The 15,301-nt window shown below is 49.2% G+C and overlaps 1 protein-coding gene across 1 annotated transcript in view; it reads left to right on the forward strand.

Moving 5' to 3' along the window:
* LOC138252685 (peroxynitrite isomerase THAP4-like) overlaps positions 1–15,301 on the forward strand; it is an 80,339-nt gene that overhangs the window by 38,220 nt on the left and 26,818 nt on the right. Inside the window, exons 2-3 of the mRNA XM_069205759.1 lie at positions 2,253–2,457; positions 14,991–15,104. Of these exons, the coding sequence (XP_069061860.1) occupies positions 2,253–2,457; positions 14,991–15,104 (319 nt within the window). The remainder of the gene's footprint in view (positions 1–2,252; positions 2,458–14,990; positions 15,105–15,301) is intronic.

Below are 15,301 nucleotides of genomic sequence, written 5' to 3' on the forward strand. Positions count from 1 at the left end.
ATGCAGGCAGGCAAGGGGGGAGCTCCTCGGGTAGCCACCACCTGGGCTAGGGAGAAGGCCACCTGGGGGTCACTCCTGCACTGGAGGTCGGATCCTTCAGGTCCTGGGGGCTGCGGGTGCAGTGTGTTTCCCAGGAGTCGGGTTCTTTGAAGCAGGCAGTAGCGGTCAGGGGGAGCCTCTGGATTCCCTCTGCAGGCGTCGCTGTGGGGGCTTAGGGGTGTCAACTCTGGCTACTCATGGGCTCGCAGTCACCGGGGAGTCCTCCCTGTAGAGTTAGTTTTCAGCAGGTCGAGCCGGGGGCGTCGGGTGCTGAGTGGAAAGTCTCACGCTTCCGGCGGAAAACGTGTGGTGTTTAAAAGTTGCTTCTTTGTTGCAAAGTTGCAGTTTCTTTGGAACAGGCCCGCTCTCCTCGGGAGTTCTTGGTCCCTTTAGATGCAGGGTAGTCCTCTGATGCTTCAGAGGTCGCTGGACCCTGGGGGACGCGTCGCTGTTGCAGTTTTTCTTGAAGTGGGGTGAAAGGCCGGTAGGGCTGGGGCCAAAGCAGTTGGTGTCTCCGTCTTCTCTGCAGCGCTTCAGGTCAGCAGTCCTTCGTCTTCAGGTTGCAGGAATCTATCTTCCTAGGTTCTGGGGGCCCCTAAATACTTGATGGAGGGGTGTGGTTGGGCCTGGGGGGTTAGTAGCCAATGGCTACTAGCCCTGAGGGTGGCTACCCCCTCTTTGTGCCTCCTCCCTAAGGGGAGGGGGGCACATTTCTAATCCTATTGGGGGAATCCTCCATCTGCAAGATGGAGGATTTCTAAAAGTCAAAGTCACCTCAGCTCAGGACACCTTAGGGGTTGTCCTGAATGGCCAGTGACTCCTCCTTGTTTTTCTCATTATCTCCTCCGGCCTTGTCGCCAAAAGTGGGGCCGTGGCTGGAGGGGCAGGCATCTCCATTAGCTGGGATGCCCTGTGGTGCTGTAACAAAGGGGATGAGCCTTTGAGGCTCACCGCCAGGTGTTACAGTTTCTCCAGGGGGAGGTGAGAAGCACCTCCACCCATTACAAGCTTTGTTACTGGTCACAGAGTGACAAAGGTGGCCAGCAACATGTCTGGTGTGTGGCAGGCTGGCAAAACTAGTCAGCCCACACTTGAAGTCAGGTATTTTTTCAGGGGGCATCTCTAAGATGCCCTATGGGTGTATTTCACAATAAAATGTACACTGGCATCAGTGTGCATGTATTGTGCTGAGAAGTTTGATACCAAACTTCACAGTTTTCAGTGTAGCCATTATGGTTCTGAGGAGTTCGTGTATGACAGACTCCCAGACCATATACTCTTATGGCTACCCTGCACTTACAATGTCCAAGGTTTTGTTTAGACACTGTAGGGGCATAGTGCTCATGCACCTATGCCCTCACCTGTGGTATAGTGCACCCTGCCTTAGGGCTGTAAGGCCTGCTAGAGGGGTGACTTACCTATACTCCATAGGCAGTGTGAGGTTGGTATGGCACCCTGAGGGGAGTGCCATGTCGACTTAGTCATTTTCTCCCCACCAGCACACACAAGATGGCAAGCAGTGTGTCTGTGCTGAGTGAGGGGTCCCCAGGGTGGCATAAGTTATGCTGCAGCCCTCAGAGACCTTCCCTGGCATCAGGGCCCTTGGTACCAGGGATACCAGTTACAAGGGACTTACCTGGATGCCAGGGTGTGCTGACTGTGGAGACAAAGGTATAGGTTAGGGAAAGAACACTGGTGCTGGGGCCTGGTTAGCAGGCCTCAGCACACTTTCAAATCATAACTTGGCATCAGCAAAGGCAAAAAGTCAGGGGGTAACCATGCCAAGGAGGCATTTCCTTACAGTTACACTGTCACAACGGTGACGGATATCCCATCCACCACAATATACATCCCATAGGATACAATGGGCTTTAGATTTCAGCGGACTGGATACCCGTCACGGTTGTGTCGGAGCAACTTGTCCGCCAAGATGTAAATCAGGCTCGTACTCCTGTTTTCTTGACATGCATGTGTACTCCTAGCCATGCACTGTGTCCTATAGACATATAGAAAACAAAGGCGCTCTGTTCCACGTCTCAATGATCCTGTGAAATTATCTTGGGCAGAAGGGCACATTAAGGGACACCCGGTGAACTTCAGATCCTCCCCTCTCTGGGCGTCAGAGGAAGGTTGCAGAGTGCACACCGCTGTGTAAGGTATGGCTGGCACAGCACCTGACAATATTAAGCACATCCTTTTCTCCTGATTTGCAGGTTTCCAAAGGATCCTGAGTTGCGCCAGAGATGGGTGCTCGCTGTGCAGCGCAACACGAAGCACGGAGACCTCTGGCAGCCCTCCTCATATAGCGCCTTGTGCTCGCTGCATTTCACAGAGGAGTGCATGGATCGAACTGGGCAGACAGTGCGGATCTGGAAGGGGGCAGTGCCAACGCTGTTCAACGAGCCAAAGCATGAGCAGGTGAGTGTAGGAAAGTACCATCTTGCCTGGCATGTTACCCCCATTTTTCACTGTATATATGTTGTTTTAGTTGTATGTGTCACTGGGACCCTACCAGCCAGGGCCCCAGTGCTCATAAGTGTGCCTGAATGTGTTACCTGTGTAGTGACTAACTGTCTCACTGAGGCTCTGCTAATCAGAACCTCAGTGGTTATGCTCTCTCATTTCTTTCAAATTGTCACTAACAGGCTAGTGACCAATTTTACCAATTTACATTGGCTTACTGGAACACCCTTATAATTCCCTAGTATATGGTACTGAGGTACCCAGGGTATTGGGGTTCCAGGAGATCCCTATGGGCTGCAGCATTTCTTTTGCCACCCATAGGGAGCTCTGACAATTCTTACACAGGCCTGCCACTGCAGCCTGAGTGAAATAACGTCCACGTTATTTCACAGCCATTTTACACTGCACTTAAGTAACTTATAAGTCACCTATATGTCTAACCTTTACCTGGTAAAGGTTAGGTGCAAAGTTACTTAGTGTGAGGGCACCCTGGCACTAGCCAAGGTGCCCCCACATTGTTCAGGGCCAATACCCCGGACTTTGTGAGTGCGGGGACACCATTACACGAGTGCACTACATATAGGTCACTACCTATATGTAGCTTCACAATGGTAACTCCGAATATGGCCATGTAACATGTCTATGATCATGGAATTGCCCCCTCTATGCCATCCTGGCATAGTTGGCACAATCCCATGATCCCAGTGGTCTGTAGCACAGACCCTGGTACTGCCAGACTGCCTTTTCAGGGGTTTCACTGCAGCTGCTGCTGCTGCCAACCCCTCAGACAGGTTTCTGCCCTCCTGGGGTCCAGCCAGGCTTGTCCCAGGATGGCAGAACAAAGGACTTCCTCTGAGAGAGGGTGTTACACCCTCTCCCTTTGGAAAATGGTGTGAAGGCAGGGGAGGAGTAGCCTCCCCCAGCCTCTGGAAATGCTTTCATGGGCACATTTGGTGCCCATTTCTGCATAAGCCAGTCTACACTGGTTCAGGGACCCCTTAGCCCTGCTCTGGCGCGAAACTGGACAAACAAAAGGGGAGTGACCACTCCACTGACCTGCACCTCCCCTGGGAGGTGTCCAGAGCTCCTCCAGTGTGCTCCAGACCTCTGCCATCTTGGAAACAGAGGTGCTGCTGGCACACTGGACTGCTCTGAGTGGCCAGTGCCACCAGGTGACGTCAGAGACTCCTTCTGATAGGCTCCTTCAGGTGTTGCTAGCCTATCCTCTCTCCTAAGTAGCCAAACCCTCTTTTCTGGCTATTTAGTGTCTCTGCTTTGGGGATTTCCTTACATAACGAATGCAAGAGCTCATCCAAGTTCCTCTGCATCTCTCTCTTCACCTTCTGCCAAGGAATCGACTGCTGACCACGCTGGAAGCCTGCAAAACTGCAACATAGTAGCAAAGACGACTACTGCAACTCTGTAACGCTGATCCTGCCGCCTTCTCGACTGGTTTTCCTGGTGGTGCATGCTGTGGGGGTAGTCTGCCTCCTCTCTGCACTAGAAGCTCCGAAGAAATCTCCCGTGGGTCGACGGAATCATCCCCCTGCAACCGCAGGCACCAAAGAACTGCATCACCGGTCCCCTGGGTCTCCTCTTAGCACGACGAGCGAGATCCCTTGAATCCAGCAACTCTGTCCAAGTGACTCCCACAGTCCAGTGACTCTTCAGTCCAAGTTTGGTGGAGGTAAGTCCTTACCTCCCCACGCCAGACTGCATTGCTGGGAACCGCGACTTTTGCAGCTACTCCGGCCTCCGTGCACTTCCGGCGGAAATCCTTTGTGCACAGTCCAGCCTGGGTCCACGGCACTCTAACCTGCATTGCACGACCTCCTAAGTTGTTCTCCAGCGACGTGGGACTCCTTTGTGCGACTTCGGGTGAGCACTGTTTCACGCATCCTCGTAGTGCCTGGCACTTCTCCGGGTGCTGCCTGCTGCTGAGAGGGCTCCTTGTCTTGCTCGACGCCCCCTCTGTCCCCAGACGCAATTGGCGACATCCTGGTCCCTCCTGGACCAGAGCAGCATCCAAAAACCCTTACCGCATGATTTGCAGCTAGCAAGGCTTGTTGGCGGTCTTTCGGCGGGAAAACACTTCTGCACGACTCTCCACGGCGTGAGGGATCCGTCCTCCAAAGGGGAAGTCTCTAGCCCTTGTCGTTCCTGCAGAAACCTAAGCTTCTACTGTCCAGTAGCAGCTTCTTTGCACCCACAGCTGGCATTTCCTGGGCATCTGCCCATCTCCGACTTGCTTGTGACTTTTGGACTTGGTCCCCTTGTTCCACAGGTACCCTCGACTGGAAATCCATTGTTGTTGCATTGCTGGTTTGTGTCTTTCCTGCAGAATTCCCCTATCACAACTTATATGTCCTTTGGGGAACTTTAGTGCACTTTGCACTCACTTTTCAGGGTCTTGGGGTGGGCTATTTTTCTAACCCTAACTATTTTCTAATAGACCCAGCGACCCTCTACAAGGTCACATAGGTTTGGGGTCCATTCGTGGTTCGCATTCCACTTTTGGAGTATATGGTTTGTGTTGCCCCTATCCCTATGTGTTCCCATTGCATCCTATTGTAACTATACATTGTTTGCACTGTTTTCTAAGACTATACTGCATATTTTTGGTATTCGTGTACATATATCATGTGTATATTTGCTATCCTCATACTGAGGGTACACTCTGAGATACTTTGGCATATTGTCATAAAAATAAAGTCCCTTTATTTTTAGTATACCTGTGTATTGTGTTTTCTTATGATATTGTGCATATGACACTGAGTGGTACTGTAGGAGCTTCACTCGTCTCCTAGTTCAGCCTAATCTGCTCTGCTAAGCTACCATTATCTATCAGCCTATGCTGCTAGACACCCTATACACTAATAAGGGATAACTGGGCCTGGTGCAAGGTGCAAGTACCCCTTGGTACTCACTACAAGCCAGTCCAGCCTCCTACATTGGTTGTGCAGTGGTGGGATAAGTGCTTTGAGACTACTTACCACTCTTGTCATTGTACTTTTCATAAGAGAAAAATATACAAAACAAGTTCAGTGTATGTACACCTAACCAAAAAGTTTTGCATTTCCTCTTTTCACTATTTTCTAAGTGCTGAAAAGTACTTCTAAACTTTGTAAAAAGTTCTAAAAAGTTGTAAAAGTTTTTTTTCTGTCTTTCTAAAAGTTCTGAAAAACTTTTTCTCACTTTTTCTGTCACTTAAACTCTTTCTAAAATGTCTGGCACAGGCCAAAATGTTGATCTGTCCAAACTTGCATATGACCACCTTAGCTGGAAAGGAGCAAGGAGTCTCTGTATAGAAAGAGGTTTGAGTGTAGGGAAGAATCCTTCCATGGAATTATTGCTTAACATGCTTAGAGAACAAGATAAGGCCAAAAGGGCCCCATCTGTTGAAAAAGTAACTAATGGTTCCCAATCTGATCCAGGGACACCCCTAGGAAAAGATTCAGGAAAGAAACTTCAGAGCCTGCCCATTACTAGACAGTCTGGCATAGTTGGTGCTGATGTAGAGTCACACCATACAGATAGTGTTGTCTCACATCATAGCAAGAGCATTCACTCTCACCACAGTAGAAGTGATGTTTCTGTTAACCAAGCTGTTAGGGTGCCTTCTGTAAGGGACAGGTCTCCTTCTGTCCATTCTCACCATACTTCTGTTTCAAGGCATGTCCCTCCCACCCACCCTGATGACAGATTGTTAGAAAGGGAGCTCAATAGATTGAGAGTGGAACAAACCAGACTGAAGCTCAAGAAGCAACAGTTGGATTTGGATAGACAGACTTTAGAAGTAGAGAAGGAAAGACAGAAGTTGGGTTTAGCAACCCATGGTGGCAGCAGCAGTATTCCCCATAGTCATCCTGCAAAAGAGCATGATTCCAGGAATCTGCACAAGATAGTTCCCCCTTATAAGGAGGGGGATGACATTAACAAGTGGTTTGCTGCACTTGAGAGGGCCTGTGCTGTACAGGATGTCCCTCAGAGACAGTGGGGTGCTATCCTATGGCTATCATTTAGTGAAAAGGTAGGGATAGGCTCCTTACTGTGAAAGAAAATGAAGCCAATGATTACAAAGTTCTTAAGAATGCACTCCTGGATGGTTATGGCTTAACCACTGAACAATACAGGATAAAGTTCAGAGAGACCAAAAAAGAGTCTTCACAAGACTGGGTTGATTTCATTGACCATTCAGTGAAGGCCTTGGAGGGGTGGTTACATGGCAGTAAAGTTACTGATTATGACAGCCTGTATAACTTGATCCTGAGAGAGCATATTCTTAATAATTGTGTGTCTGATTTGTTGCACCAGTACTTGGTGGACTCTGATCTGACCTCTCCCCAAGAATTGGGAAAGAAGGTAGACAAATGGGTCAGAACAAGGGTGAACAGAAATGTTCATACAGGGGGTGACAAAGATGGCAACAAGAAGAAGGATGGTATGTCTTCTGACAAGGGTGGAGACAAATCTAAAAATGAGTCTTCATCAGGCCCACAAAAACACTCTGGTGGGGGCGGTGGGCCCAAATCCTCTTCTAATCAAAACAAGGAAAATAAACCATGGTGCTATTTATGTAAAATAAAAGGCCATTGGACAACAGATCCCAGTTGTCCAAAGAAAAGCACCAAGCCTCCTACCACTACAACCCCTACTGCTACACCTAGTGTCCCTACTAATAGCGGTGGTGGTGGGAGCAAACCTACTAATAGCCAATCCAAGGGAGTAGCTGGGCTCACTTTTGGTAACTTAGTTGGGGTTGGTCTTGTTAGGGAGACCACAGAGGCTGTATTAGTCTCTGAGGGGGCTATTGATTTAGCCACCTTAGTTGCTTGTCCCCTTAATATGGATAAGTACAAGCAGCTACCCCTAATAAATGGTGTTGAGGTTCAGGCCTACAGGGACACTGGTGCCAGTGTGACTATGGCCATAGAGAAACTGGTCCACCCTGAACAACACCTAATTGGTCACCAGTACCAAGTAACCAATGCTCACAACAACACACTTAGCCACCCCATGGCTGTTGTAAATCTCAACTGGGGGGGAGGTTACTGGTCCAAAGAAAGTTGTGTTCGCCACAGATTTACCTGTAGACTGTCTACTAGGAAATTATTTGGAGACATCAGCTTGGTCAGATGTGGAGTTGAAGGCCCATGCAGCAATGCTGGGCATCCCAGGGCATATTTTTGCTTTAACCAGGGCTCAGGCCAAAAAGCAAAAAGGACAGGGAAGCTTGAATCCTGGAACAATGGACCAAGTGCTCCCTAAAGCTAGGGCTAGTAGAAGTAAAGCACTACCTACTATCCCTCCCTCTACAGTGGATTCTACTTCTGAGGAAGAAGAATTTCCACCCTGTGCAGAACCTACACCAGAGGAGCTGGAAGCAGACACTGCTGAGCTTTTGGGTGAAGGGGGGCCTGCCAGGGAGGAGCTGAGTGTGGCACAGCAAACCTGTCCCACACTAGAGGGTCTAAGACAGCAAGCTGTCAAACAGGCTAATGGGGATGTCAGTGACTCTCACAGAGTTTACTGGGAGGACAACCTCTTGTACACTGAAGCAAGGGATCCTAAACCTGGAACTGCCAGGAGGTTAGTGATTCCTCAGGAGTACAGAAAGTTCCTCCTAACTCTAGCCCACGACATTCCCCTAGCTGGACATCTGGGACAAATGAAAACTTGGGACAGACTTGTTCCCTTGTTTCATTGGCCTAGAATGTCTGAGGACACAAAAGATTTTTGTAAGTCCTGTGAAACCTGTCAAGCCAGTGGCAAGACAGGTGGCACTCCAAAGGCACCCCTTATTCCACTGCCTGTGGTTGGGGTCCCCTTTGAAAGGGTAGGGGTTGACATAGTTGGCCCCCTTGACCCTCCTACTGCTTCAGGCAATAGCTTTATCTTGGTGGTAGTGGACCATGCCACAAGATATCCTGAAGCAATTCCTCTAAGGACCACTACAGCTCCTGCAGTGGCAAAGGCCCTCCTGGGAATATTTTCCAGGGTGGGCTTCCCAAAAGAGATAGTTTCAGACAGAGGAAGCAATTTCATGTCTGCATACTTAAAGGCCATGTGGAAGGAGTGTGGAGTGACATACAAGTTCACCACACCCTATCATCCACAAACAAATGGACTGGTGGAGAGATTTAACAAAACTCTCAAAGGCATGATTATGGGTCTCCCTGAAAAACTCCGCAGGAGATGGGATATCCTGTTACCATGCCTCCTTTTTGCCTACAGGGAGGTACCCCAGAAAGGAGTGAGCTTCAGCCCCTTTGAACTCCTCTTTGGACACCCTGTTAGGGGTCCACTAACACTTGTCAAGGAGGGTTGGGAACAACCTTTAAAAGCTCCGAAGCAAGATATTGTGGATTATGTACTTGGCCTCAGATCAAGGATGGCTGAGTATATGAAAAAGGCCAGTAAAAACCTTCAGGCCAGCCAAGAGCTCCAGAAGCAATGGCATGATCAGAAGGCTGTTTTGGTTCAGTACCAACCAGGGCAGAAAGTGTGGGTCTTGGAGCCTGTGGCCCCAAGAGCACTCCAAGATAAATGGAGTGGACCCCACACAATTGTTGAGAAAAAGGGTGAAGTCACCTACTTTGTTGACTTAGGCACTGCCAGGAGTCCCCTTAGGGTGCTCCATGTCAATCGCCTGAAACCCTACTATGACAGGGCTGATCTCACCCTCCTCATGGCAACTGATGAGGGACAGGAAGAAGACAGTGATCCTCTACCTGATCTCTTCTCTTCCACAGAACAAGATGCTCTGGTGGAAGGGGTAGTTTTGGCTGATTGTCTTACTGCTGAGCAGAAAGACCATTGCATAAATCTCCTGGGTCAGTTTTCTGAACTCTTCTCTACTGTGCCAGGTACCACTTCTTGGTGTGAGCACACTATAGATACTGGAGACAGCTTGCCTGTCAAAAGTAAGATCTATAGGCAGCCTGACCATGTCAGGGACTGCATAAAGCAAGAGGTGCAGAAAATGTTAGAACTAGGAGTGGTTGAGCACTCTGAAAGTCCATGGGCTTCTCCTGTGGTACTTGTACCAAAACCCCATTCCAAAGATGGAAAGAAGGAAATGCGGTTTTGTGTAGACTACAGAGGTCTCAACCAGGTAACCAAAACTGATGCTCACCCTATACCCAGGGCAGATGAGCTCATAGATACACTGGCATCTGCCAAGTATCTAAGCACTTTTGATTTGACTGCAGGGTATTGGCAGATCAAATTATCAGAAGATGCTAAACCTAAAACTGCTTTTTCAACCATTGGAGGACATTACCAGTTCACAGTAATGCCTTTTGGTTTGAAAAATGCACCTGCCACTTTTCAGAGGTTGGTGAACACAGTCCTGCAAGGGCTGGAAGCTTTCAGTGCAGCATATTTGGACGATATAGATGTCTTTAGCTCCAGCTGGGATGATCACCTGGTCCACCTGTGGAAAGTTTTTGAGGCCCTGCAAAAGGCAGGCCTTACTATCAAGGCTTCAAAGTGCCAGATAGGGCAGGGGAAGGTGGTTTATCTGGGACACCTTGTTGGTGGGGAACAGATTGCACCACTTCAGGGGAAAATCCAAACAATTATAGATTGGGTTCCCCCTACTGCTCAGACTCAGGTGAGAGACTTCCTAGGCCTCACTGGGTATTACAGGAGGTTCATTAAGAACTATGGCTCCATTGCAGCCCCTCTTAATGACCTCACATCCAAGAAAATGCCTAAAAAGGTATTATGGACAGCAAACTGTCAGAAAGCTTTTGAGGAGCTGAAGCAGGCCATGTGCTCTGCACCTGTCCTGAAAAGCCCTTGTTACTCTAAAAATTCTATGTCCAAACTGATGCATCCGAATTAGGAGTAGGGGCAGTCCTATCACAACTTAATTCTGAGGGCCAGGATCAACCTGTTGCTTTTATTAGTAGGAGGTTGACCCCTAGAGAAAAGCGTTGGTCTGCCATTGAGAGGGAGGCCTTTGCTGTGGTCTGGGCACTGAAGAAGTTGAGGCCATACCTGTTTGGCACTCACTTCATTGTTCAGACAGACCACAAACCTCTACTTTGGCTAAAACAAATGAAAGGTGAAAATCCTAAATTGTTGAGGTGGTCCATATCCCTACAGGGAATGGACTATACAGTGGAACATAGACCTGGGAGTAGCCACTCCAATGCAGATGGACTCTCCAGATATTTCCACTTAGACAATGAAGACTCATCAGGTCATGGCTAGTCTTATTGTCCTTCGTTTGGGGGGGGGGGTTGTGTAGGAAAGTACCATCTTGCCTGGAATGTTACCCCCATTTTTCACTGTATATATGTTGTTTTAGTTGTATGTGTCACTGGGACCCTGCCAGCCAGGGCCCCAGTGCTCATAAGTGTGCCTGAATGTGTTACCTGTGTAGTGACTAACTGTCTCACTGAGGCTCTGCTAATCGGAACCTCAGTGGTTATGCTCTCTCATTTCTTTAAAATTGTCACTAACAGGCTAGTGACCAATTTTACCAATTTACATTGGCTTACTGGAACACCCTTATAATTCCCTAGTATATGGTACTGAGGTACCCAGGGTATTGGGGTTCCAGGAGATCCCTATGGGCTGCAGCATTTCTTTTGCCACCCATAGGGAGCTCTGACAATTCTTACACAGGCCTGCCACTGCAGCCTGAGTGAAATAACGTCCACGTTATTTCACAGCTATTTTACACTGCACTAAAGTAACTTATAAGTCACCTATATGTCTGACCTTTACCTGGTAAAGGTTAGGTGCAAAGTTACTTAGTGTGAGGGCACCCTGGCACTAGCCAAGGTGCCCCCACATTGTTCAGGGCCAATTCCCCGGACTTTGTGAGTGCGGGGACACCATTACACGCGTGCACTACATATAGGTCACTACCTATATGTAGCTTCACAATGGTAACTCCGAATATGGCCATGTAACATGTCTATGATCATGGAATTGCCCCCTCTATGCCATCCTGGCATAGTTGGCACAATCCCATGATCCCAGTGGTCTGTAGCACAGACCCTGGTACTGCCAAACTGCCTTTTCAGGGGTTTCACTGCAGCTGCTGCCGCTGACAACCCCTCAGACAGGTTTCTGCCCTCCTGGGGTCCAGCCAGGCTTGTCCCAGGATGGCAGAACAAAGGACTTCCTCTGAGAGAGGGTGTTACACCCTCTCCCTTTGGAAAATGGTGTGAAGGCAGGGGAGGAGTAGCCTCCCCCAGCCTCTGGAAATGCTTTCATGGGCACATTTGGTGCCCATTTCTGCATAAGCCAGTCTACACCGGTTCAGGGACCCCTTAGCCCTGCTCTGGCGCGAAACTGGACAAAGGAAAGGGGAGTGACCACTCCCCTGACCTGCACCTCCCCTGGGAGGTGTCCAGAGCTCCTCCATTGTGCTCCAGACCTCTGCCATCTTGGAAGCAGAGGTGCTGCTGGCACACTGGACTGCTCTGAGTGGCCAGTGCCACCAGGTGACGTCAGAGACTCCTTCTGATAGGCTCCTTCAGGTGTTGCTAGCCTATCCTCTCTCCTAAGTAGCCAAACCCTCTTTTCTGGCTATTTAGGGTCTCTGCTTTGGGGATTTCCTTAGATAACGAATGCAAGAGCTCATCCGAGTTCCTCTGCATCTCTCTCTTCACCTTCTGCCAAGGAATCGACTGCTGACCGTGCTGGAAGCCTGCAAAACTGCAACATAGTAGCAAAGACGACTACTGCAACTCTGTAACGCTGATCCTGCCGCCTTCTCAACTGGTTTTCCTGGTGGTGCATGCTGTGGGGGTAGTCTGCCTCCTCTCTGCACTAGAAGCTCCGAAGAAATCTCCCGTGGGTCGACGGAATCGTCCCCCTGCAACCGCAGGCACCAAAGAACAGCATCACCGGTCCCCTGGGTCTCCTCTCAGCACGACGAGCGAGGTCCCTTGAATCCAGCAACTCTGTCCAAGTGACTCCCACAGTCCAGTGACTCTTCAGTCCAAGTTTGGTGGAGGTAAGTCCTTGCTTCCCCACGCCAGACTGCATTGCTGGGAACCGCGACTTTTGCAGCTACTCCGGCCTCCGTGCACTTCTGGCGGAAATCCTTTGTGCACAGTCCAGCCTGGGTCCACGGCACTCTAACCTGCATTGCACGACCTCCTAAGTTGTTCTCCGGCGATGTGGGACTCCTTTGTGCGACTTCGGGTGAGCACCATTTCACGCATCCTCGTAGTGCCTTTTTCTGGCACTTCTCCGGGTGCTGCCTGCTGCTGAGAGGGCTCCTTGTCTTGCTCGACGCCCCCTCTGTCCCCAGACGCAATTGGCAACATCCTGGTCCCTCCTGGACCACAGCAGCATCCAAAAACCCTTACCGCATGATTTGCAGCTAGCAAGGCTTGTTGGCGGTCTTTCGGCGGGAAAACACTTCTGCACGACTCTCCACGGCGTGAGGGATCCGTCCTCCAAAGGGGAACTCTCTAGCCCTTGTCGTTCCTGCAGAAACCTAAGCTTCTACTGTCCAGTAGCAGCTTCTTTGCACCCACAGCTGGCATTTCCTGGGCATCTGCCCATCTCCGACTTGCTTGTGACTTTTGGACTTGGTCCCCTTGTTCCACAGGTACCCTCGACTGGAAATCCATCGTTGTTGCATTGCTGGTTTGTGTCTTTCCTGCAGAATTCCCCTATCACGACTTCTATGTCCTTTGGGGAACTTTAGTGCACTTTGCACTCACTTTTCAGGGTCTTGGGGTGGGCTATTTTTCTAACCCTAACTATTTTCTAATAGTCCCAGCGACCCTCTACAAGGTCACATAGGTTTGGGGTCCATTCGTGGTTCGCATTCCACTTTTGGAGTATATGGTTTGTGTTGCCCCTATCCCTTTGTGTTCCCATTGCATCCTATTGTAACTATACATTGCGCTGTTTTCTAAGACTATACTGCATATTTTTGGTATTGTGTACATATATCTTGTGTATATTTGCTATCCTCATACTGAGGGTACACTCTGAGATACTTTGGCATATTGTCATAAAAATAAAGTCCCTTTTTTTTTTAGTATACCTGTGTATTGTGTTTTCTTATGATATTGTGCATATGACACTGAGTGGTACTGTAGGAGCTTCACTCGTCTCCTAGTTCAGCCTAAGCTGCTCTGCTAAGCTACCATTATCTATCAGCCTATGCTGCTAGACACCCTATACACTAATAAGGGATAACTGGGCCTGGTGCAAGGTGCAAGTACCCCTTGGTACTCACTACAAGCCAGTCCAGCCTCCTACAGTGAGCATCCTTCATTCAGTACACTAGCTCCTGGCTCCATGCTTGGTGACAAGGTCAGCACTTCATATCCACCCAGGTGACCTGTAGCTTCTACTCCTAGCATTGGCTCTTTGCAGTGGGGAGGACCAGTAGCTGCCTTATTAGGAAGGCAACAGTCGTGGGTGCACCTGCAATACTCCCAGAGCTAGGAAGGGGTCAGAGAGTACCATCGAAGGGGGACTGCCGGTCCCAGAGACTTCTCTTTGTATGTATAGCACACACCTAACCAAAAGGCAGCGGAACACTGTATATGGTCGAAGGTAAGCATATTGTTGACGAATAATAGAATAGGAAGCTGGGTTGTGCACAGTAAATGCACTGTGATGTAGTGATCTTTAAAGAGGTGAGTCTTCAACCCTTTCTAAATTAGAGCAGCTTTGAGGTGGTCTGATAGTGTCCTTGCTGTGGGTGTTCCAAGAACTAGCAGAGATATTGAGCTTGTCTGCAAGGTAAGCAGGCATCCTGACGTGATGGATTTGTAAATGATGCAGCTGGGTTTGAAGATGGTGCGGGCCGGCAAGGGGAACTAATTGAGATCCCTCTGGATGCGGGTGATGTGATCATATTTTCTAAGCCCTGGATGAGATGTGCTGCTGTCTGGAGGATGCCCTCACGGAGTGTCAGTGGGGAGTCTGGAAGATATACAATGAGGTCTCAACCAGACGCAAGAGTGCACAGGCTTGGATATCAGTTCTAAAGCTGCTTTCTGAAAGGAGTGTTTGACTTTCTTTAGAAGAGAGAACTGGTACCAGATCGTCCTAGTTTTTTGGCAATGTGTTCCTTGAGGGAGACATTCGTGTCCAGGGTGTATGCAAGTGAATTGAATTGGGATTTGAAGCCGCTAAGGTTTATTTTTTTAACGAGGTTTGCGCTGTATCTTGGTTGTTGGAATGCACTCCAGGTTGGATTCAGCTTCAGGAAGGTGCTGGACATTCAGGTCTGGATGTTGTGCGGGCAGAGTTTGAGACGTTGGATGTCTGAAGCAGAGGAGAGTTGTGTGTCATCTTCACATTGGTGGATCTTGGTGCTGTCGTTTATGAGTGGAGCACCTTGTGGACCCTGTGAAGGTGACAGGACACAGAATAGAACCCTGGGGGGCTCCACAGATTACAGGGATCTTTTGTCACCTGGAGGTGCCCAGATGAACAAATCTGAACATTTGGTCTATTTCTTTTGCATTAAGATGATTTTTTTCTGTGTTTAGAAAACGGTATCATCACCACAGGCGCCACAGAACTCCCTCATGGTCGCCGAGCGCACATCTGTCGGTGGCAGGGTCCTTACCAGGTGGAAACAGGCACCGAATGAGGACACGCCGGTGAGTCTACGGCTTCCTTAACGCATGAACTCAGATCACAAACATCAGCGAGTCTACATTGTTTCTGTCAATGACCTACACGCCTGTGTTCACGTCTCTTGCCTGGAGTTTGCTCTTGTAAATCGCTTTACTCTTTTCTACGTCCTCGTGGTTGTGCACGGCTTTGAGTTTGCCGCAGTTTTGTTCTCTTTTGAATG

Source organism: Pleurodeles waltl, chromosome 1_2 (genome assembly GCF_031143425.1).
Source record: "Pleurodeles waltl isolate 20211129_DDA chromosome 1_2, aPleWal1.hap1.20221129, whole genome shotgun sequence".
Taxonomy (NCBI): domain Eukaryota; kingdom Metazoa; phylum Chordata; class Amphibia; order Caudata; family Salamandridae; genus Pleurodeles; species Pleurodeles waltl.